The 25,056-nt window shown below is 36.6% G+C and overlaps 1 protein-coding gene across 3 annotated transcripts in view; it reads right to left on the bottom strand.

Moving 5' to 3' along the window:
- Positions 1–3,918: 3,918 nt before the first annotated feature.
- LOC127432142 (calpain-15-like) overlaps positions 3,919–25,056 on the bottom strand; it is a 37,771-nt gene continuing 16,633 nt past the window's right edge. For 2 of the 3 annotated variants that reach the window (XM_051682983.1, XM_051682982.1), the window contains exons 2-12: positions 15,996–17,472; positions 13,057–13,265; positions 12,538–12,721; positions 10,753–10,976; positions 10,020–10,145; positions 9,580–9,732; positions 7,906–8,067; positions 7,529–7,755; positions 6,835–6,998; positions 4,721–4,899; positions 3,919–4,566 (exon numbers count right to left, since the gene is read on the bottom strand). In XM_051682983.1, coding sequence (XP_051538943.1) covers positions 4,389–4,566; positions 4,721–4,899; positions 6,835–6,998; positions 7,529–7,755; positions 7,906–8,067; positions 9,580–9,732; positions 10,020–10,145; positions 10,753–10,976; positions 12,538–12,721; positions 13,057–13,265; positions 15,996–17,450 — 3,261 coding nt within the window. In that variant the 5' untranslated portion in view covers positions 17,451–17,472 and the 3' untranslated portion in view covers positions 3,919–4,388. Of the gene's footprint in view, positions 4,567–4,720; positions 4,900–6,834; positions 6,999–7,528; positions 7,756–7,905; positions 8,068–9,579; positions 9,733–10,019; positions 10,146–10,752; positions 10,977–12,537; positions 12,722–13,056; positions 13,266–15,995; positions 17,473–24,504; positions 24,648–25,056 lie in introns of those variants that run through there. The other variant, XM_051682984.1, reaches the window with a different exon arrangement.

The raw sequence follows: 25,056 nt of genomic DNA, 5'->3' as shown, positions 1-25,056 counted from the left end.
TCTTTTCGAATGAAATAGAAATTAAAAATAATTCTACACTACACAAATAGCAGCATTTTCTCTGAATAAACCTTCTGATTTCTGGCCTGCACCATCACCTGCAGAAAGTCACTCTCGGTAAATTCAACTTATTTGCATAATATGCACACACACACATCAAAGTAAACACGTTATAAACGACCTATAATCAGCAACAACTATGTAGTAATGTAGAAAGTAATAATTTAAGGTGAAGTGTGTATTTCTGCGCCACTAGTGGCACCAAACGGAACTGCAAAAATAATGACTGTTTTCAAAGAGGCTTCCTAAACAATTACCTGTCTTCCATTGGTTGAAAAACAGTAAGTCCCGCCCCCAAACTCACACCATTGTTTGAATCAATAGAGTGCAACAGTCTTTTTCCGAAAGTAAAATTCCCACTCATTTATCCCATTTAGACTAATTGATTTTCAATGATAACTTATAAAACTTTAAAGACAGACCTACCGTGAGCTACAGTGTTGTTCGTCGATGGTATATGCTTCCGTTGAAGCCATCCATCTGTGTTATCTCAACTTCATAGTTTTTTTTTTTTTTTGTAATTAACATTTTTTATTAAATCTTATAATAACAAGAAACACACACACACAGACACACACACACACACACACACACATATATATATATATATATATATATATATATATATATATATATACACACACACACACACACACACACAACATTTAAACCCCACAACCGCCGTGTTTTAATAAAAAAATTATGTAATTTAATACGGCTTCAAAATTCACATTTGAGGTATGACTATGTGTAATTTATGTTGCAGAACAAAACTTCCAAGTATCATAAAGTAATGTTTACTACAGACCTTATTGTACTGGTAAGTAAAAAAAAAAAAAACCCATAGGAAAATCCAGAGGGAACCCCTAGCGAATTCTCTTACGGGTTTTTGGACTACTAAGGTGAACAGCTCTGTTTTGCTGTGTCGGTGGTTGGGATGCTCAAGAGTTATCTCCGAATAATCTCTTTATATTAAAGGTGCTGTAAGCGATTTTTTCATGGAGAGGCATGTAATTTTTGCTTAAAACTAGAGGGGAAAAAATGCTAAAGGTGTAAGAAAAATAAACTTAATTGAAGATATATTCTCTGAAAAAGAAGTCTTCTTATTTATATATTTTTGCTTCATCTTGTTTTAAGGATATATTTATTTACTGGTAAAAAAAATAAATAAATAAATATATATATTTTATTTAAATTGCAAGATATTAATACATCATGGTATTTGTTGTACTGCCTTAACTGTTTGCTTGTTTAAAAAAAAAAAAAACATTGTACTGCATACATTTTTAACATTAATATTATACAGTAAAAATTAATTTTTTAATGGATCAAAAATTATAGTAGCGAGAATCACCATTAAGAATACTTAGAATTAGGAAAAAAATATATACCCTTTAATAATTACGAATTATTGAGGCTTAATGCCATTTTTTTGTCATGTTGCTCATAACAGTTGCCAGTAGAGGGCGCTGTTTTGCTGCTGTTGTTTTTAACCATTTCTGCTCATGATGGCTTAAAAAAGCTCATTTGTTATCTTTTGCAGTGCAGAGTTTAGGGAAAAGGGGCGTGGCTAATTCAGCAGCTCAGCTTGTGGAAATTCTAGAATGGCTAAAATAGCTTACAGCACCTTTAAGACTGCATAGAGGAAAATATATTAACATCAAACAAATTACACGCTTCACCTTTAAAAACAAACAACGCCAGTACATTTTAAAAAATGAAACAAAACAAAAACTTTATTCATTATTTGGTCCAACAGAACCTGAGATTGCAAATGAACCATACAGATATTTAAATTTTATATATTTTCTATCCCAGAATCAATAAAATATTCTACATATTACACTCCTGTCCATCAGAGATGTGTGTAATTTCAGCGGGTATTTCGATTGGTTTGTGCAGAGGAGAATAGCACTGTACAATTTACAAAAGAAAGAGAGAGAGAGAGATAGAGAGAGAGAGAGAAAGAATCACATATCTGGATCAAGACAACAGAGGGCGACACTGACCAACACAACGTCCAGAGGAAAAGAACTGAACAAGTACAAGAAATGCTGGACTTAAAGATCAGTGCACAAATAAAGTCAAATACACATTTATCAAACCTGCTGGCCGAGCAACCGACCAATCAGATCCAGCACAGATGACAACATTCAGTCGGTACAGCTATGACACCATTATGATGCCAAAATTAAATAATCAATCAGTGGCGTACATCTAATCGATGGATTGATCTGTTCTTTCTCTCAGCAGCTTATCTTGTGCTTCTTTCAGTAATGTTCAGCTTTACTAAAACACGAAATAAATAAATAAAAGAGATGGTTTACACAGATAATGTTCATACACACATAAAACTTCTTTGCCTTCCACCACAGTCAAATATCACCATTCAATACATTACATTTCCCATGATGACACACAATATCTGACCCCAGAAGAATCTCACAAAACCTGTCAAGTACATATTTAGATCATATTCCTCCCCAAAATCAAATTAAGAAATTATATTTTACATAAAGACAATGAAAGACTTTTTTTTTTTAGGACCACTGGACGCTTAAAGGGACAGTTCACCCAAAAATGAAAATTCTCTCGTCATTTACTCACCCTCATGCAATCCCAGATGTGTGTAACTTTCTTTCTTCTGCAGAACACAAAGATTTTTTTAGAGCTCTGTAGGTCCATAAAATGCAAGTCAACAGGGTCTAAAGCTCCAAAAACCAAATAAAGGCAGCATAGAAGTAACCCATAAGACTCCAGTGGTTTAATCCATGTCTTCAGAAGAGATCTAATTGGTTTTGGCTGAGAACAAACCAAAATGTAACACATTTTTCACTATAAATCTTGACATCAGCAGTCTCCTTGGCGATCATGATTTCAAGCTTGTGCATGCGTCAAGTGCTTTAAGTCATGATCGTGTCTAGTGACAGCAATGACAAGATGTACATTGAAAATGACTTACATTTTGGTCTGTTCTCACCCAAAATCAATTGGATTAATTCTGAAGACTTGGATTAAACCACTAGAGTCTTGTGGATTACTTTTATGCTGCCTTTACATGCTTTTTGGAGCTTCAAAGTTTTGGGCCCTGTTGACTTGCAATGTATGGACCTACAGAGCTGAAATATTCTTCAAAAATTTTCATTTTTTGGTTGAACTCTGACTTTAAGATTTTTATTATTTTTTGTTTTGCATTGTTACGTTATATTCATCACAATTACGCTGCAAAAATAATTTTCTTAATCACTATTTTTTTGTCGTTTTCCAGTAAGAGTATAAAAAAATATTCTTTAAATTCTTATGCCTAAAATACAAGTTGTTTTTCAGAGAATATATCTTGAATTAAGTTTATTTTTCCAAATAGTTCTCTTTTAAGCATATATATCTATATATATATATATATATATATATATATATATATATATATATATACACATATATACACATATATACATATATATACATATATATACACATACATACACATATATACATATATATACACATATATACACATATATACACATATATACACATATATACATATATATACATATATATATACACATATATACACATATATACACATATATACACATACATACATATATATACACATATATACACATATATACATATATATACACATATATACACATATATACACATATATATACACACACATATATATATATACACATATATACATATATATATACATACACACATATATATATATATATATATATATATACATTATTTCTTTAATTATTATTTTTGCTTAAAACTAGAGGAAAAATTAAACTTAATTGTAGATATATTATCTGAAAAATATTTTTTATCTTGTTTTAAGGATAGATTTATTTACTGGTAAACCAACAACAACAACAAAAAAAAAAAAAATAGAAATACTGATTAAGAATTTTTCTTTTTTTACAGGCTTCATTTTCTTTATGAAAAAAGTAATTTCTTTTTTTTTAAATTTTGGTGTGAAATGTTTTCATGAGATTCACCTTCTTACTTAATCACTGAATAGACGGAACTTGATAAATGAAACTAAAAAATAACACAGTACAACAGGAGATGTACAAGAGATCCACTACACGCCCAAGAATGGCTCCAGATCCTTATGCTGACACACGTGTGTGTTTGCAGTGGGCGGGTCTTGGCTCAGCGAGCAGTCGCGTGATTGGCTCAGTAGTTCCACTCAAACCCTCTCAGTGCCTGCATGTGTATTCATCAATATGGGTCTGTATGGGTCTATAATGTACGTTTAATGAATGGAGACTGTTTTCATGTGTGTCTATGTGTGCGTGTGTAAGCGTGTGTCAAAGCGGCCGTGGTCTGTGCAGTCCGTCAGTGTCTGGGGTGAGTTGGGGCGAGTGTGTGGCCTTGCTGGACGTCCAGTCGCCCAGAGACGCCTGCCCAGCTTTCCGATGGGCCAGTCTGTGTGTGATGGAGAATCCAGCGTTCCCTTCTAACTGGGACAAAACCACCAGAACCTGCCTGCAGTGAACAACAGGAAACACAATTTATCTTAGAATCTGTGGTGTAGCTTATATGTCTCATTTATAATAAATAATATAAAAATGGATGACTTTTGACACCACAGTATGAAATTTAATAGCATGATTTAGTGCAAGTGGTTTGTTTACAGTACCTGTGCAAGGGCGGCACGCTGTCGATGGTTTTCAGGCTGCCTCGGGTCGACACCACATTGAAGCTGTCAGTGCAGTCACATGACACATGGAGGTAGTACTTTGGGTGACGGTTCTCCACGACGACGATAAGCCCCGCCCACCCATGAGTCAGGTAATAACATGTCATGCCTTCCCGACCCTGAGTCAGAGAGATGAACAAAACAACCATCAATGTTTCTCGTTTTCTGCAGATAACCCTCAGAGGCCCAAACACTGATAGCAGTGATATAGAAAAGTGTACACCTAAAGTATTTTTAGGAAGCCACTGGTTATAAAAATGATACTTTCTATGCATAGGCCTATTTTGTTTTGGAAAAAGCTTAAAACAGAAAATGTGTTTTCATTGGCTGTTAATAACTATGGTGATTTGCATGTTAACAGAGCTGTTAACATTCATTTCTACATATACTAATACATATAGACAGTAAAAGTTGCATATGTTAACATTAGGTAGTGTATTCATATGAATTCATAAGACATTTAGAGTTTAAATAATATGTATTAAATGCACAATATAATATATTTAACATGTCCAGAGACATCCAAATAGCCTCACTGGTTTTATATTGTCCCGAGGCTGCTAATGGTCATTCCACATCATCTCTATTGGGTTAAGGTCTGGGCTCTGACTAGAGGTGGATTTTCTTTTCTGAAATCATTCTGTAGTGGATTTACTTCGATGTTTAGGTTCATTGTCATGCTGCATCAACCAGCTTCTACTGAGCTTCAGCTGGCACACAGCCACCCTGACATTATCCTGTAGGATATCTTGATAAACTTGGGATTTTTATCTTTCTCTTGATGATGGCAAGTGGTCCAGGCCCCGAAGCTGCAAAGCAGCCCAAAATGATGGTGTTCCCTCACTGTACTTCACTGTTGGGATGATGTTTTCATGTTGGTATGTGGCGCCCTTTTTACGCCACACATAGTGCTGTGTGTTCTTCCAAACAATTCAACCTTAGTTTCATCAGTGAAGAGTCAAGGTGGTCTTTGGCAAACTTTAGGTGCGCAGCAATGTTTTTGCTGTAAAGCAGCGGCTTCCTTCATGATGTCCTTCCATGGACACCATACCTGTTTAATGTTTTCCATACAGAAGACTCATGAACAGAGATGTTAACCAGTTCTAATGATTCCTACAAGTCTTTATCTGTCACTCTAGGGTACTTTTTTACCTCATTGAGCATTCTGTGGTGTGCCCTTTGAGTCATCTTGGCTGGACGGCCACTTCTAGAGAGAGTACCTATAGTACTAAATCATCTCCATTTAGAGACAGTTTTCTAACAGTGGACAGATGAATACCTGAGCTCTTCGAGATAACTTTGTAACCCTTAACAGCTTTATGCAAAGCAACAATTCTTGATCATAGGTCTTCTGAGATCTCTTTTTTGCAAGGCATGGTCCATCACATTTTATGAGCAATTAATCCAGAAAACCAGCTAATTCCAAAGGGTTATTAGTAAATTTGTTTCAAAAGTGTTAACAATTGTGTCATATAGCTGTGATCTTTTTGATGTGACTTTAGCAAGCTGTGATAGTTAAGCTAATGTGCAATCTCTTTTCCCACCAAAACTGTTGTTGTGATACAGTTCAGAGTGTCAGCTATTGTTATGAGTAGTTTTTATCCGTATTTAATCAAAATTAGACTTAGAATAGGCTTTCAACAAAAAATTCTGCACCGCTGGGTCTCTTGGGGTTAATATGAGTATACATTCATGCTTTTGTGTATCAGACCAATAATCAATGTTTCTCAAGTAAACAAACAAAAAGATTATAATAAATAAAAAGCTAGCCAACTGGACTCCAAATTAGAGACTCTTCAAAATGAAAGACTCCATATGGAATACAAGGAGAAACATCTCTGAATATTGCTGTTTAGATCCGAGTATTGCTGAATATATGCCGCTTCAACATGACGACAACAGCTGGCGTAGTGTCGTAAAGTTTAAAGATGTTGATTTTCGGCAAGCATGCAACAATCTTTTTAAAAACTGTTTGTCTATCTGAATACATATAGAAAACTGTTATCAAAATGGATTTAAGCATCAGGTCAGACACTTGAACATGTGTGATGTACCTCATGTCTCTCTCCCTTGTTTTCCGTCAGTAGGATGATGGCATCAGCGAGTGTTGTGGACGTGGCCTCCACCTGCTCCACCATCACCTGTCTGGAGCTGTAGATGGCCAAGATGTATCCTGGGAAATCCTGATTGGGTCTCCGAGCATTGGTGGGACTAGACACTGACAAAACACAGACAACCGTTCACCTTAGATGACCTTAGAAACATGAGATATGAAATACGAGGTGAAAAAGATATCACTTGTGAGCGGAGTATTTTTTATTGGCCGTCATTTCCAATCAAGCTGTAATTATTCCAAATTTAGCAAAAAAGTGTGAAAATATTGTTTAATTGTGTGTATTTAGGATACATCAAATGTTAACTATGAAATTAGCCTTAGCAAGACAAAAAAGTCATACATTTTATTTTAAAAACGTAAAAAATGACATTTCTATCAGCGTCATTTCCAGCACAGAATTCTATTAAACACAATACAGAATTTGAGATGTGCTGGAAATGACACACTGTGAGAAAAAATGACATAAATCTCCTGTGATGCATGCACATACACTGTTGCACGTTGTTAGTAGACAAATAAAATAAACTAGTGAGAGTGTGAAAAATACAGAGACTTTACTTTCTAAAAGTCCACAGTGCCTAAAGTTGAAGTAACATCCATATAAGAATGTGTGTGTATGTGTGTTTGTGTACCTGGCGTTGAAGCCCCTGTGAGGTCCATCTGCCAGTGATTAAAGGCACAGCACACAACAGCATACTCGCCCGGCTCCAGCATGACATCACAACCTACAAACTTCTTCACAGCGCGTTTACTGTGTGCCAACAGACGCCCCAGAACCAGTTTATTCCCGTTAGCAAACGATGCCCGGAACACCATTATACACAGATCCAACAGGTGACTATCGGCCGTATCTGACCGCCTGGAAAACACAGAGAGATTCATTTTTTAATATTGTTTTTAAATGAATATTTCATGTCTAATTCTTTATTCATTTTGGACCGTTATATATTGAACCCAGCCAAGCTTTGGCATCACATATGTAATGTTACTAACTGTTCGTTTGTGTTACCTGCTGCCCTCCTGGAAGAGGGCGAACTCCAGCGCGGTTCTCTCCAGGACCGTGAGGGCGGTTACTGTGACGGGTTTACCCGCCCGACAGGGGAAACAGCCCTGCAAACGAACTTCCTGCCAATCAGGATGAATCTTACAGATATCCACCGAGTCAAAGTACCTACAAACAGAAACAAAGATACACAACTATAAATAAATAAATAAATAAATAAGCAAATACATCAGCCAGGCTTATTAACTGGCCGATCTTTGTCCATTTTAATATTACCAACGTCAGTCGATAAACATACCTGATTCAGATAGTGTCAATTTCAAAATCTATCAAATTTGACAATGGATAATGTTGGTTTTCATATTTGAGAGAATTTCGATTAAAAGTACATGTCCATGGATGTTTTGTTTAATCAACATTTTAGGTTAAATTTACATTTTCACCATTTTAATCACCTTTTTGCCCTTACTAGTTCATTTTAAATTGTTCAGAGATTATTTTTTCTATTTTTTTTGCAGTACAAAAATTCCATTTAATCTCTCGATAAATATAAGCTTAATAAATAAAAGCTGCATGCAGAGAAATTATACTGTTTAAAACATAATAGTTCATACGTTTAGTAATAGTAAATAGATGGAGTATATTATGACGTCACACGGAATGTTTGTTAATTTCCCAAAAGTATTTCATGTCATCTACCCATTTTATTGTTAAAAATTATTGTTATATTGTTAAAAATAAGTCTTCATTAAATTTAAACACACATATATATATATATATATATATATATATATATATATATATATATTTAAACAATTAAAAAAATTATAATAAATGCAATTTAAATAAAAAAGACATTTTATTAAGATAATTAAGGTAATAATAATGTAAATGTTCATAAAAATAAAAGATAATACATAATATAAAACATAATAAATAAAAACAATAATATAATTATATATAATAATAAATTATATATAAGTTTTAATCTCCAATATTTTATTTTTAATAAAAACAAAATTTAAAACAGAATTTAAGAACAAATAAAACAATAATAAAGTTATATATAATAATAGATAATACACATGTTTTTAATCTACATTATTTTTTAATAAAAGCAAAATATAATACATAATATAAGAAATAATAAAACAATAATAAAGTTATATATAATAATAAAATAAATCTCCATTATTTAAGTTATAATAAAAACAAAATGTAAAACATAATTTAAGACATAATAAATAAAACAATAATAAAGATATATATAATAATAAATTATATAGTAAATGTTTTTAATCTTCATTATTTAACTTTTAATACAAATATAATGCATAATATAATAAATAATAAATAAAACAATAATAAAGATATATATAATAATAAATTATATAGTAAATGTTTTTAATCTCCATTATTTAACTTTTAATACAAATAAAATATAATGCATAATATAATAAATAATAAATAAAACAATAATAAAGATATATATATATATATAATAATAAATTATAGTTATAATTTTTATGTGTCTGTGTTCTGGATTTTGCTAGTGGCAACTACAACACTTACATTTATCAACCAATAATTAAATCAATTTAAAGAAATAAGTCTAATTAGATCATTTTAGATTATGGCTCAAATAAAACAGGACAACAGATGAATCAATTAAAGTCTTACTTAATGAAATCTCCATATTCCATCCAGAACACGCCCTCACTGCTGCCGTGAGCCATCAGTTCATGACGCAGGTGCTGCGGCCAATCAGTCCACTCGTCCGACCATGAACCATTCCAGGAGAACCGACCCCACGGGTTCCTCAAACGCAGCAGTCTGAAACACACAACCAAACACCTTTATGAAATATATTTTAGAGTTTATCTTATGACCGCTTTACTAACACAGACTGTCGCTGAGCAGAAGTCATGGTTTAATGTTCGGTCACTCTATAAATGAGTGCATACTAACTTTATTAAGTATAAATGACTCAATAGTAAATATGCATGAGCAAACTGTTATAAATGTTTAAAATGTAATTCCTTGATTCTAGCGAGTGTAACTATCACCGTGTCATTAACACAGTTTTTATTAAGCATGTGTGTTGTAAATGTGTGTCTCACCTGTAGCCCTGAACATCTCGGACGTCCAGTATCGAGTAGGCGTGTCGTGGGCGGAGCCCCAGAGATTCATAAACCGCGTCATCCACCTTCATGTTCCCGCCCCCACAGGACGCCCCCATCAGAAAACTGAGACACATAGAACACAAGAATCACAAACCAAATATAATTAATATTCATAAGGATCAATTATATAAGTATCATATGAACATTCAAAATGAACAACAACAAACAACATAAGTATTAAAAAATATTTGACAAGGGTGTCTGTTAAATCTAGCCTAATTAAAAAAAAAAAAAAAAAAGAGCATTTAAAAGAAGAAATAAAAGGAATATTTGTATTGCATTATTTTTATAATAATAATATAATGCACAATAATATAAGGGTTATAATTCAAAAATTCATTTTGAATTTTTATTGCATTTACTGCGCTCAGCAGTCTGTTGCCAAATGATGAGATCGTCTGAGATTTCAACAGAGCAGATATAACAAATCAGAGAGCCGGTAAGATTAATTCAGTAACTTCTCTGACTGAAGTGTTTTTGATTCACTATAAAGAAAATGCTCATAAGAATCATTCGTTCTGAATAAGAACCAGTTCTCCATTCCCAACCCTGCTGTAAAGTGTCTTTTCAATAAAGTATTTCCTCATCAAGAAAGGTGCCTTGTAATTTCCTGATGTGGCTTTAAATGTTTTTGAAAAGAGCACATCCAAGTCCTGAGTGTTCGTCTTACCCGGCCTCTTTGGAGCTGAGCATCTTGGCCCATATGAGATCCGTGTCGATCGGTTCTTCTCGTGGATTGGTCGAGCTCACCTGCAGCATCAGACTTTCACAGGGGGCGCCGGTGAGCGTGGCCAAACCCTCGATGGCACGACCCGCCTGCAAAGCAAAATACGACCCGTGCAGCTTCGCAAGAGCCTTTTCTATCAGCGCCACCCACAACTGCCTCCGTTGGGCCTGACAGAGCAAAAGACAACCAATGAAAAAGATACAAACAAAGAGAAAGACGGAAATAATGAAACCTACAAGCCATTCAGTGGGTAAAAAAAAAAAGCAAACAGGATTATAACTAAAATATATATATTATATGTCAATGACATATTATATATAAACAACATATAAAAAAATAAAACATCATATAGACCAAAAAGCCAATTCAAAATGTTTAATGCAAGAAGTGAAACTAAAGTATAAACAAAAAAGCTACAAACTTCCTTGTTTTTCACATTTTCCCCATTCTGATGGTTGATGTGAACATTAACTGAAGCTCCTGACCCGTATCTGCATGATTATATGCACTGCTGCCACACGATTGGCTGATTAGATAATCACATGAATAAGCAGGTGTACAGGTGTATCTAATAAAGTGGCTGATGAGTGTATATATACTGTATATATATATGCACAAAATGCTTTCTGTCCAAGACTTTGAAAACCCCTGATCTAGGCTAATAACACTACCTTTAACCCTCCTATAAATTAGCCCTCCGGAAAGAGCAAAGTTGTAACTTTTTTGAGTGTGATGATAATAATGATACCATTTCTTCATCGCTGAAGTAATAAGAATACATTTATGCACTTCTTTTGGGATTTTATGCTATTTTGATCTTATTTACATGTACATTTCTCATTTTTAGCAAATTTATGATACTTTAGTACAGTAAAAACCTACACATCTACAAGTTGAAACACGAAGAAAATATGAGAATGTAACATTTACTGGAGGCAAATTGCTGTTATCTGGTTATCTTGAAAATCATGTTGTGACAATAATAGCCAGTTTATTTAATAGCGGTAGAGTCTCCTGAACAGTAAAGCGTTTTGACATGGTGCTGCTACAGAATGAACTGTGAGCAAGGCTCGATGAGGCCACAATTATTATCTAGAGCTGTGGGAAAATGTCTGTTTCCATAACAGAAAGATGCAGTGTTTTGTCTGTAAGGTGATACACCTGCATCTAAGTGTAAACTTTCACACAGTGGAAAAGGTGTTCTGCATTGTGGATGTGCTATTGTCTCACCCCCTCATTTCTGAGTGTGTGTGTTTAGCATTGTGGCTGATTAATTGGTTTTATTTGACAAATTCAAATAAAAAAAAAAATGCTCTGTGTTATAGTCTTTCCCATTCATTTTCAATGGTCAGTCAATTTTGACCACGAAGATAAAAGGTGTCGCCCAGTTAGAGTTATCAAATCATGCCCACATTTTTCTGCATGTTCAGATGGCACATGGAGGAATAAGTTACAAAGTCCTGTACTGTAGATAATGGAAACCATTTTTATTAAATCAGCAAAAGTGACTCCGGTCAAAAATGACCGAAGACCATAGGAGGGTTAAACTTCATGGGCAAAAAAAGCACAATACAATTATGGCACAATTTTGCTTCATATCAAGGATATCGTGAATATTAACAAAACACTAAAATAATTGCTTTCATCCGTACCGTGTTTTGTAATAGTACATCATGAACTTTTATTTCCTGTTTCACATATTTCACACACAAAAACGCATCGACAAACCTGTGAGAACAGCAGAAATCCATATTCATCGCAGGGCAGCATGTCATCCACCAGTACCGTAATCCACGTCCCGTCCTTACACAGCCGCACCTGATACGCTCCCTCTGCACATATAGTTCTGGTGATCATCACACGCTCAACCAATTCAGGCCGCTCCGCTAAGACTGCAAGAGCGCTTAAGAACCTGTGAAACACATCAGATAAGAGAGACAACACAATGAAGATTTAAATCCTTCATCACTTCCTCTGAAAAACTGCTAATATGATAACTGGCTGCCTCTAAATTAAACATGTAATGTAATGACGTCATGTGACAATATAGCATACTACCCTTTGAAATGTTTATCACTACATAAACATAATGCATACTGTTTTACATACATTTTGTTTTTACACTGTATGCAGGACACAGTATATAGTGTGCAGTATGCAGTACTATTCTGAACTATTTCAGCTGTATCTAGATATGGTAATACTATAGTATACCATTCTGAACTCGGCCAGACGCAATTCTCTTACCAGCAATTTCCAAGAAGGCCTTGCAGTATGTCCGAGGGGCGGGGCGTCCTAAACACGGACCATTTCACACCGCGATCCTTAAAATTATTGCAGTTAATCTCGTGAGGGCGGAGCCACTTTTTGATTCGCTGCTGGACACTGTCGTTCTCAGGAAACCCGACCGAACGCGGTCCAGGAGGAAAACTGTCATCGACAAAGTTTACTGAGTTCTACAACAAACACACAAGAACTGCGTAAGACAACGTGACAGGCGATTCGTAGCAGGATCTCTACATTAGATGCACACACAAACATGATACACAGATTTAAAGGGACGTTCATGCAGACAATGATTAAATCGCTGGAGGTCAGCAATTTTTCATAACACAATAAATAATAATAATAAAAATCCACTCAATTTCTTTATATTTAATACACTGTGTAACCGGTCCTCCTTGACCCGTTCCGAGCGGGATTCGAACCGGGGTCTCCGGCATGGGAGGCGGGCGTGCTAACAAGGCCAGGGGAGTGAGGTTTACACACTGCACAGCTACCTACCAGCTGGCTACTGTTACATTTGTATCCATTGATATTAATGAATAGTTTTCAGCTTTATATGGTACTAATTGTTTAGCGGCCACAAATAATTTATGTTTATATAGTCAAAAGTCAATGTGGGACCTAGATTTTATTTATCTGGAATAAGTCAAAATCAAAAACAGCATCCAATTTGATACTTTAATGAAATAATGTTCATTAGATATTTTAAAGATTCATGCCGTGACCTCACAATCATAATAAAATCTTATCCTGTTAGCATCTGTCATACATACATTTTTTGCTAAACCTTTAAACAGAAATAGTAATAGCAGAACGGTATTTTGGGAAAAATATGTGGTCCCACTTTATATTAGGTGTCTTTAAGGACAATGTTCTAACATTAAAATAAATACAACACAATGTACTCATTGTGTAACTACATGTTGTTCTGCAAAATTCTCACAAGATTCACATTATCTCCTACTGAGGTTGAGGTATAGGTAGAGTTAGGGTTAAGTATAATTACAGATGTAATTAAATGCAGGTACTTAAAATGCAAGTACAATGCAACAACACGTATGTACATAATAAGTACATTGTAGCAAATGCTTAAGAACATTGTACTTAAAGACACCTTATATAACATGGGTCCAATATGTTTAAAATGATGCACACTCACATGAAATTAAGACACTCTTTGCATCAATCTTAGATAAAAAGCTGCTTTATTCTTCTTTATAAGTCTGCTCAACTTTGTTGCATTGCTAATGGTCTCCATCACTCAGGTCGCCTTAAAATCGCCAGCATTCACTGAAAATGACTTCAGATCACTTTATCACTGCAAAACGCACTACTGCCCTTTAGAGTTTACATGCTGAAGACATTAGAGAGGCAAAACATGGTAAACTACAATAAACCACTCCATGTTTCTGACAGATATTCAGCAATGCCCGGCAGCAACGATGAACCTTCAAATGTATATTCTCATGGGCAGCATCTGATTCTTCTTTTGCTGTAGGAAAAGCACATGCATGCTGGAGAAATAGGGGTCATTTGGACTCTGGGGAGCGGTTTAATTGCTGCCGCAACCATTTCTATAAATACGTCTCCCAGGTTGCGAGCGTAGACAGTCGCAGATTGGAGAGGGTGCTGGGTAGATGCGTTCAGACACACTGTAGTAGTGTGGTAAAATGGTATAACTCGCATTTAAGTTTGTGTTTGAAATGCGATCATGTTTACATTTACACAGAGAGTGTGTGCTGGTGTTTCTGTGATAATTACATTATTTTAATAAAGCTTAATGTGAAAAAGATTCAGACAATCCATCGCATATTGCTTACACAGGTTTAAAAAAGTAATCTAGGGTAAAGTGAAATATCCATAGTATAGCTGCAGGCTTTAGGAGTATAGTTTCTAAATTAAAGCATTTGTGATGCATAAACAGTTCAGTTACTGCAGCTATTATGATTAATTTCCATTTGGAATTGAAGGAATATTCCAAGTTTAGCTCAATTGACAGCATCTGTCACAAAATTATGACCAAAGATTTATTTTGAGTCATCCCACGTTTTTTTTAAAAACAAGCAAAAATCTTGGTTACAGTGAGGCACTTAAAATGGAAGTGAATGAGGCAGTTAAGTCCATAAACAAAAAGATACATGTTTTAAATGTATAGCCAAAACAATATGCGTTAACATTATTTAAGGTTTACCACTTTTACGTTGTCATGACAACAAAGTTGTAATATTGGATATAACTTTACACAAATAAGGTTAGTCAGTGATTTTATCACACTAAAATCGTGTTAACATTTTACTAATACTTTTTGTAATTTTTAATGTTGAAGGACTGGCCCCATTTACTTCCACTGTGAGTTTCTTTCTGTAACCAGGATTTTTGCATGTATTTAAATAAAACAAGGGACTGGTCTAAATATATATATTTTTGGTAATCAACAGTATGCCACAAATGCTGTTAATTGAACTTATCTTGTATTGAAGCTTAAGAACTTTACTAACCATCTCAAGTGATCGGATCACAAGTGGGCAGCTCTAGTCTAAATATAGGTGTAAAATGAGTCCAAAGCATCTTGGAGACTTGTGATCGGGTCACAAGGTAATCAGGGAAATTATATGCATTCTGGAAAATTCTGGAGTGCATCACAACAAGGATTTTTACACTTTTTAAACAAAACAAGGCCAGTAAACGTTGCTGGATTACCACTAAAAAGACGTGCGAGTCAAGGACTTGTATTATGCGGTTTCAGCTAATGAGAACCGGTCTGCAATCCATGGAATTGCGGCTTGCAAATTGCACTCAGTGCTCAGCGCATTTTTCCTATGTGCGCTAAAAAAACAAATGCAAAAAAACAACAACAACAACGTTATCAGTGGGCGCACTTCATTCATTCAGTCTCTTACCTCTCTACAAAAGCTGACAATATTTTCCCACAATTCCTTGGCCTCGCCCTCATCCGTGCGTCTGCGTGCCTCAACGTGCATGCTCTCTCTGCGTTTGAGCGGTTTCCCGGTCTTGCGCAGACTCAGGTACTGCTGCGGCGTGTGACAGGCTGCACAATGCTTCATCCGACCCTCGTTCAACAGCGTGCAAGCCGGACAAGTCCACTGACACGCACTCTTGTCCTGCGCTTTTTCGGCGGACGGCGAGGACATTGATGAGGAGGAGGTGGAACTAAAGGCACGCACGTGGGAGTGTGGTTGTTTCCGTGAACATGACGAACAGTTGGACGGCTCCGAGAAACCATGTAATTTGGACGATCCGCAGGCCGTGCAGTGGCCTGCACCCGTCGGATTGCGTAACGTACATTTGGAACAAGCCCACGAGCTAAAATCTGGGCTGGACGGTGATGCTGGCGTGAAGCGTACTGATTCGCCCAGCACATCGATGACATCACCACACGATCCCGGCCGAGACCCTCGGCATGCATCGCAACGACCTGCAGATGATGAAGGAGGAGCTGTCGGGGCGGAACATCCGGGGCACTTCCAGGAAGGCGGAGACGTGACTGGTTGGGTGGGGTTGTTGGGCTCCTCCTCCAGCATGCTGAGGCGCTTCATTGGGTAAACTTCCGTTGATGGGAGGGGTTTGGGTTTGGTGGGTGGGCACATTGAAGGGGATGTGGGCGAAGGCGCAGGGTTTGGGGGGCGACCAGGGGGCGGGACTTCCCTTCGACTGCGAGGCACAGGATTATTCTGAAGCGACGACAAGGAAGGAGGTAAAAATGGGGCAGGGTTAGGGGGTGGAGACGGGGTTTCGGAAGGTGCCTGGGGTGGCGAATCTTCAGTTAGATCAATGAGTAATGGCGCCGAAGCTCCTGCAGTCTGAGATGTAAACCCTGCAACAACTGTTCGAACTTCAGGTACAACTAGCGCCTCCGGAGGAATCTTTGGAAGCGAGAGTTTTCGTGGACCACCACATGCCGAGCATGATAGCGCCATTGGAGTGTTAACAAGCGTACAGCGAGGACACGCCCATTCCAATGACCCCTCCCCACTTACAGACAACTCCCCATTGAGTTCCGCACTGCGAGTTTCCCCATTGGCTACCTGACCTTTGGCTTCAGGACTTGAGGCGGGCTCTATGGGAGTGGGCGGGGTTTGTTTAGGTGGAAGGGGTCCGTTGGGGGTAACTGGAGCAGCTCCACAGACGGAACAAGAGCCTAGTCCATGGTTATTGGTCAGGGTGCAGCGAGGGCAGGACCAGCGAGGTTCCTCGGCACTGCTGAGTCGCAGAATGTGGTTCAGATCCGGCTTCTGCCGAGGAGCCTCACAAATAGAGCAGCGCAAGGAACCGCTGGAGTTAAGAAACGTGCAGCGCCCACATGACCAATCAGAATTCCTCACGACTGTGGCCATCGAACCAGGAGAATGAGAGTGACTGAAAAAGAAGGCCATAAAACAATTAGTTGTAGAACTGGAATACAATTTTGGAATATTAATTCACAAAAGTACACAGAACAGAGATCACGAAAAGAGGGGAAGTGTAGAGGAGAATAAAAATCTTAACAGGCCGATATATTAACCAATATATCACTACAATATTTCACTATTTTTTTTTTGGGGGGGGGGGTTTTTCCCCTTTTTCTCCCAATTTGGAATGCCCAATTCCCAATGCGCTCTAAGTCCTTGTGGTCGCATAGTGTTTCGCCTCAGTCCGGGTAGCGGAGGACGAATCCCAGTTGCCTCCGCATCTGAGACAGTCAACCCGCGCATCTTATCACATGGCTTGCTGAGCGCGTTGCCACTGAGACATAGCGCGCGTGGAGGCTTCACGCCATCCACCGCGGCAACCACGCTCGACTCACCACGCGCCTCACCGAGAACGAACCACATTATAGCAACCACAAGGAGGTTACCCCATGTGACTCTACCCTCCCTAACAACCGGGCCAATTTGGTTGCTTAAGAGACCTGGCTGGAGTCACTCAGCACGCCCTGGGATTCGAACTAGCGAACTCCAGGGGTGGTAGCCAGTGTATTTTACCACTGAGCTACCCAGGCCCCACAATATTTCACTATTATGAGATTGTTATTGGCTGATAATTGTGCTCACTTGAGCAATTAACAAAAATGTTACCTATGAACTGTAAATTGGCTAGTCCGCTTAACCAAACGATATTTGAATCTGCTGAAAAGGCCATTAAAATTATTCACGTGCACAATACATGCCCAGATTACACGATTCCCAGATGATCCATAACACCGGCCAATCTCAGCTGAACATCACCATAAACAACTCTCATTCAGAAGTTTCAAATGTTTTTGTGTTGTTTTGTGGTCTGATTAATTATAAAACATCTGTGATGATCACGTCTGTATAAATGTAAGAGCTGCTTTTAACCCATGAAGAACACACGAAAAGCGAAAGCAACCGAGGCAGTGTTTATGACTAATGTTTACATTGTAGGCGGTGTGAATAAAGTCTGTGCTTCATAATCTTATGTGTTGTTTATTGACCAACATTAGTATATACACATAAAAAATATACTGTAAATTGACTTTATAGTGCTTTTTATTATTATTATTATTATTATAATGTGTTACAATCATGACGTACCATAGTCTGGGTGTTATGAACTTATATACATGAATGAACATATGAACATATATACTGTATTTGACATGTGCACAGATAACTGAAATGTCTAAATAAAGCAGAAAAATACAAATGTTATATCTCTGTTCTCCCCCTTCATCGCTGCTTGACTTGGGTGAAATGAAGCCATGTCACCTGAAAGATAAAACTTCAATGAAAGAAAAATAAAATGTTGGCTCTGGTAAGTAAACAGCAGTATCACTTTTTCAAGATTTATAAATAGAAACTGAAAGTTTGCTGGCTTTTGTCGCATCCCACAGCGCAGCACACTGTCTGAAAGTAAATGGAAGTTTGGTCACAAAGGCAGCGTGATCATACAGTGATGTCACATGTAACAGGTCATTGCAACAGAGAAGAATGCAAATGCATATAGTACAGAACACTTCTCTAAAGTATATAGATGGAGCCCAGATTTGTATTATCATGAAGATAACGTGGTCTGCCTGAAAATGAACATAATAAATAAGACACTGACAAATCATCAGTAGTCTACATATGTTATACAGTTGAAGTCAGAAGTTTACATTCACCTTAGCCAAATACATTTAAACTCAGTGTCTATTTGGTAGACCCATTTGCAACATCTCAAGACATCAGCCAGGAAGTTAAAGCTCGGTCGCAAATGGGTCTTCCAAATGAACAATAACCCCAAGCACACCTCCAGAGTTGTGGCAAAATGTCTAAAGGACAACAAAGTCAAGGTATTGGAGTGGCGATCACAAAGCCCTGACCTCAATCTGATAGAAAATTTGTTGGCAGAACTGAAAAAGCGTGTGCGAGCAAGGAGACCTACAAACCTGACTCAGTTACACCAGTTCTGTCTGGAGGAATGGGCCAAAATTCCAGTAGCTTGTGGAAGGCTACCCAAAACATTAATAACGTGAAAAATTACTATTACAATTTAAAAAAAAAAAAAGATTCAGAACTTCTTAAAAATAATCCTCCACGAACTTCTCACGCACCTTACAGTCTAGCTGATCCCACAAAAGCTCAATGGGGTTAAGATCCATAACACTCTTTTCCAATTATCTGTTGTCCAATGTCTGTGTTTCTTTGCCCACTCTAACCTTTTCTTTTTGTTTTTCTGATTCAAAAGTGGCTTTTTCTTTGCAATTCTTCCCATAAGGCCTGCACCCCTGAGGCTTCTCTTTACTGTTGTACATGAAACTGGTGTTGAGCGGGTAGAATTCAATGAAGCTGTCTTTGTAACTAATATCAGGCTTGTGGTTGATATCGGTTAGGCTGCTGATCAAGCAACATTTAACCATTATGAAATTATTGTAATCAGTAGATAACAGTGCTCACTTGATCAAAACTGTTGTATATACATATTGGCTAGGCCAATTAGCCAAACGTTATTTGGCCATTATGAAATAATCATTATCAGTCGATAACTGCTCCCTTGGTCAATTAACAAAAATTGTACAGATATCGGTTATTGGCTAATATCAGTTAGGCAATTAATCAAATAACATTTAGCCATTAAGAGATTACAGTTATCAGTTGATAACTGTGCTCACTTGGTGAATTACCATAATTGTTATCTATATACTGTATATTGACTAGGCCGATAAACCAAACAATATTTGCCAATTATTAAATTATTGTTTTCAGCCAATAACTGCTCCCTTGGTCCATTAATAAAAAAAATTACTAATATTGGTTTTTGGTTGATATCGGATAGGCGATTAATCAAACAACATTTGGCCATTATGAGATGGTCGATTTACAAAAATGTTACTAATATCGGTTTTTGGTTAATATCGGTAATGTGATAAATCAAACAACATTTGGCCATTATGAGATGGTCGATTTACAAAAATGTTACTAATATTTGTTTTTCGGTTGATATCAGTAATGTGATTAATCAAACAACATTTGGCCATTATGAGATGGTCGATTTACAAAAAATGTTACTAATATCGGTTTTCGGTTGATATCGGTAATGTGATTACTCAAACAACATTTGGCCATTATGAGATGGTCGATTTACAAAAATTTTACTAATACTGTTTTTCGGTTGATATCGGTAATGTGATTAATCAAACAACATTTGCCCATTATGAGATGGTCGATTTACAAAAATGTTACTAATATTTGTTTTTCGGTTGATATCAGTAATGTGATTAATCAAACAACATTTGGCCATTATGAGATGGTTGATTTACAAAAAATGTTACTAATATCGGTTTTCGGTTGATATCGGTAATGTGATTACTCAAACAACATTTGGCCATTATGAGATGGTCGATTTACAAAAATTTTACTAATACTGTTTTTCGGTTGATATCGGTAATGTGATTAATCAAACAACATTTGCCCATTATGAGATGGTCGATTTTTCAAAAATGTTACTAATATCGGTTTTCGGTTGATATCGGTAATGTGATTAATCTAACAACATTTGGCCATTATGAGATGGTCGATTTACAAAAATGTTACTAATATCGGTTTTCGGTTGATATCGGTAATGTGATTACTCAAACAACAACTGGCCATTATGAGATGGTCGATTTACAAACATTTGACTAATATTGTTTGATATCGGATAGGCGATTAATCTAACAACATTTGGTCATTATGAGATGATCGATTTACAAAAATGGTACTAATATTGGTTTTCAGTTGATATCAATTAGGCAATTAATCAAACAACAACTGGCCATTATGAGATGGTTGATTACAAAAATTTTACTAATATCGGTTTTCAGTTGATGTAGATTAGGCGATTAAACAACATTTGGCCATTATGAGTTGGTCGATTTAGAAAAGTTTTACTAATATTGGTTGATATCGGATAGGCGATTAATCTAACAACATTTGCCCATTATGAGATGGTCGATTTACAAAAATGTTACTAATATCGGTTTTCAGTTGCTATCGATTGGTACAAAAATGTTACCAATATACATAAACGTTGGCCATCCTGCTCTATAGATAATGCACTTAAAAATCTGTATTAGTCGACAACTGCTATTAAACATACAGATCAATGGTGAATCAAAAGTGAAAATGTTTCAACAAGAACAGGCAAACAAGATATTTGGCAAACAAGAGCACCCTTTCAAACCTCTGTTTTATGTCCTGTTGGTCTTTGGGTCAGTTTGCTGTAAGCATGCAGAGACATTTGGCCGATGTCATGAAAAAAATATCACACACACGCAGCAAGACATTTGTACTGAGTCACAGTCATTAGCACTGCTCAAACAGAACTGGCCCTCATCCCATTCCACTGTGAGTGTGAATGACTGACTCAGTAGTGACACTAGCCATCGGCCCAAGGAGGATCATACAAATAAATAATGCAAAGAATCAAAGTGTGTGCGAGTATTTGAATGTACTTGGTGTGCATTTGAAAGCTACATTTTGCATGTGTGAAAAAAAATGTGTGCACATAAAAATGTGTTATCGGGTGTGTTCAGTGACCTATTAAAATAGCTGGAAAGCAGGGAATTATTGGCAGAAACAGTTTGCGTTTGTGTGCGATATAACAATATTGCAACAGCATATTGTTTTTGGCTTCAGGCTGCCAAAACTTGGTGAATTTGCACAAGGTCTTGACTAGAACAACATTACTCAACTGGCGGGTCCCGATCCAAATTGGGCACGGTGTTACAGACAGACGGGGGAAAAACAATGCTAAATGCGAATAATAAGATTCAAAATAAGCTGACTTATCAACTGTTAAAAGCCAGGAGAAAAGGCTTCATATTGTTTGTATTGTTCATCTGTCACTTGGCAGAAACTAACCAAATTTGGCAGGTGCCAACATGGACAGGTTATGCAACATGCCCTCATCCTGAAAAACCACGATTGAAACATGCCACATTATATACGTGTTGCAAAAATGGTTTGTGCCGACCACAATATGCCTACAGACTGCTGAGAGCATGATACCATCACAATTCAAGAGACCTTTAGAATCCAAACACTCAAACTATAAAAATGTTAATAAATGTATCATAAAATTGTAAGATTTTAAGAACATTTTTGTTTCATTTTGCATGATAAAAAATTCTGGTACTATGGTGCCACTCGATGTCCAATGTACAAACTGCGTTCTGATGCAAAACCCGATCCACTGGTCTAGCCTTTAGACTTGAGCTAAAGACAGTTCTGCATCTATGAATTATACAGACATTTGCACTGTAGTTTAAGATGTCCTATATGCTTCAGTGATACTACATTCTTTTCTACATATTCAGGGTGTCATGCATAAAAAATAGAAACTTGGAAAAAGTGCAATGCAACTCTCTATAATTACACAACAATATCATACGTAATACAATGCTGTTATGTCAACCCAAAACAATGTTAAGCCCAAAATATACTCTAACTAGAGTATACTGGCTCTGAATGTAACACAAGTTGCACATACAGTGTAACGGCACAGACATTTGAAGTAAACTATCGCCCACTGAGTACTAAAGTTGTTTACTCAACAGTAACGGAAGAACACGCGTTAAGTATGTATAGCGGGACCGTGTACTTGTAATGCATTGGCCAAGCATTTGTATGTGCATACATAAAGTATGCTTACATCAAGTGTTTCTTCATATATCAGAGAGAGAGAGAGAGAGAGGGAGAGAGTCTGTGTGCATTAGAAAGTGAGAAGCACGGAGAGCTTATTTTGAATTGTGATTGGCTGAGGTGATAGGAGCTTGTTGCTATGGGAATAAATCCTTAGTAAAGCCACAGAGAGGACAGCAGCTCACTTTTCTACCACTGATAAAACACTCAGAGAACATCATGATAAAGATCAAATACAAACACACTCTCACTGGAACTGTAATACTGGACTCATGAAATACAAGACACACTCGGACACCCTACAGCCATTATAAATGATTTAAAGAGGTCATTGTCATGAAGAATAACAATTTTCTAGATCTTTTGACATAAAAGAGTTTATTGTACTATGACAGCGTAACTTTCAGATGTCAAAACTTCCTTCCCAGTGAAAAAAATACAAATTACTGAAACTAAGCTGCAAAAACATCTGCATTTCTGCAATGTAATATATTGTGCAACGGACCCTTTCACATTTCTGGGTTTGGATCGTGGAAGTACACTATAGTAGGGTAAACTTCTACAGTGGTGAATGGAAGACCACAGCAAATATTATTTAGCCGTTCCCATTTGCTTCAACAGCAAAAGACAAAATCCACTATTACGTTTCCATGACTTTCCAAAAGAGGAAAGAAATAGAGAGAGATTAATTTTGACAGTCAGAAAAGAGAAAGATACCAAATTTACTGTCACTCCCTCAACAGCAGAATTTGAAACCCCATTAAAATGAATGCCAGGGAAATATCTAACTAGTGGTCGACCGATATGGGTGTTTTAATGGCTGATGCCGATAACCAGAGAGCAGGGTGGCCGATGGGCCGATACAATGCCGATATGTCTCCCAATTAAATATAGTAAACAACATAAACATAAAATTGATAAAAACTGAATGAACTCTTATTTAGCACAATATTTACTCAATTTTGCACAACACTTTAACTTTGTAAAAAAGAATCTAAAAAAATTAAATTGTATTTTAAATGATACATAGCAGTTTCATCTGATTTCTGTTTAGTCATCAAATTTTAGTAATTTATTTGCACATGAAGAAATTGTTAATATATGAGGAAGAAGGAAATAACAGTACACACAGTAGTCCAGCAACCATGGATGGCATGTCCATGTTAGCAAATCGCATTTTCTGAAAAAATACAGAATCAAACTAACTGCACATACAGTGCACACACAGTGAATATGACAGTTACTTATAGCACACGTAAAGCGTTTTACTTGAAGTTGCACATACACACTCGTGTGGATCCAGCGCTAGCAGCAATCTCCTGACAGTTTAAACGGCCTGGATCACCAGCTTGGATTGTCATGGACTGACCGTCATGATTTGTGAATCAGAGGAACTTCTGATCCTGATCCTGAAGTTTTGATTCTGGCTGATGGAATACACGCTTCAGAGGAAGATATTACATGAGCACTCGACGGGAAGAAAACACTGGATTTTCGTGAGGTTCATGAATTTCATCTGTTTAAACAAGATATCTGTATATTTGCAAATGGTAGAAGTTTTATTGATATTTGCCTCTTATTGTTAGAAAAGAAATGTAAATGTTACAGGGAACTGTTGAGGAGAGACAGTTAGAATACGTGCTTCAGTGGAAGATTGATGAGCGTTCCACAGGACGCTGGATCTGCTCAAGTTTTGTGAGGTTTGTTTATTACATCTGTTTAAACGAGATATGCACATATTTGCAGACGGTATATGATATTAGTTTTATTGATATTTGGCTTTTTATCATTAGACAAGTCAGTTAAAAGTTACAGGGAACTATTGAGGAGAGAGAGG

Source organism: Myxocyprinus asiaticus, chromosome 41, assembly GCF_019703515.2.
Source record: "Myxocyprinus asiaticus isolate MX2 ecotype Aquarium Trade chromosome 41, UBuf_Myxa_2, whole genome shotgun sequence".
NCBI lineage: Eukaryota > Metazoa > Chordata > Actinopteri > Cypriniformes > Catostomidae > Myxocyprinus > Myxocyprinus asiaticus.
The sequence above is the reverse complement of the archived record's forward strand: the minus strand, read 5'-3'. Positions and strand labels throughout refer to the sequence as shown.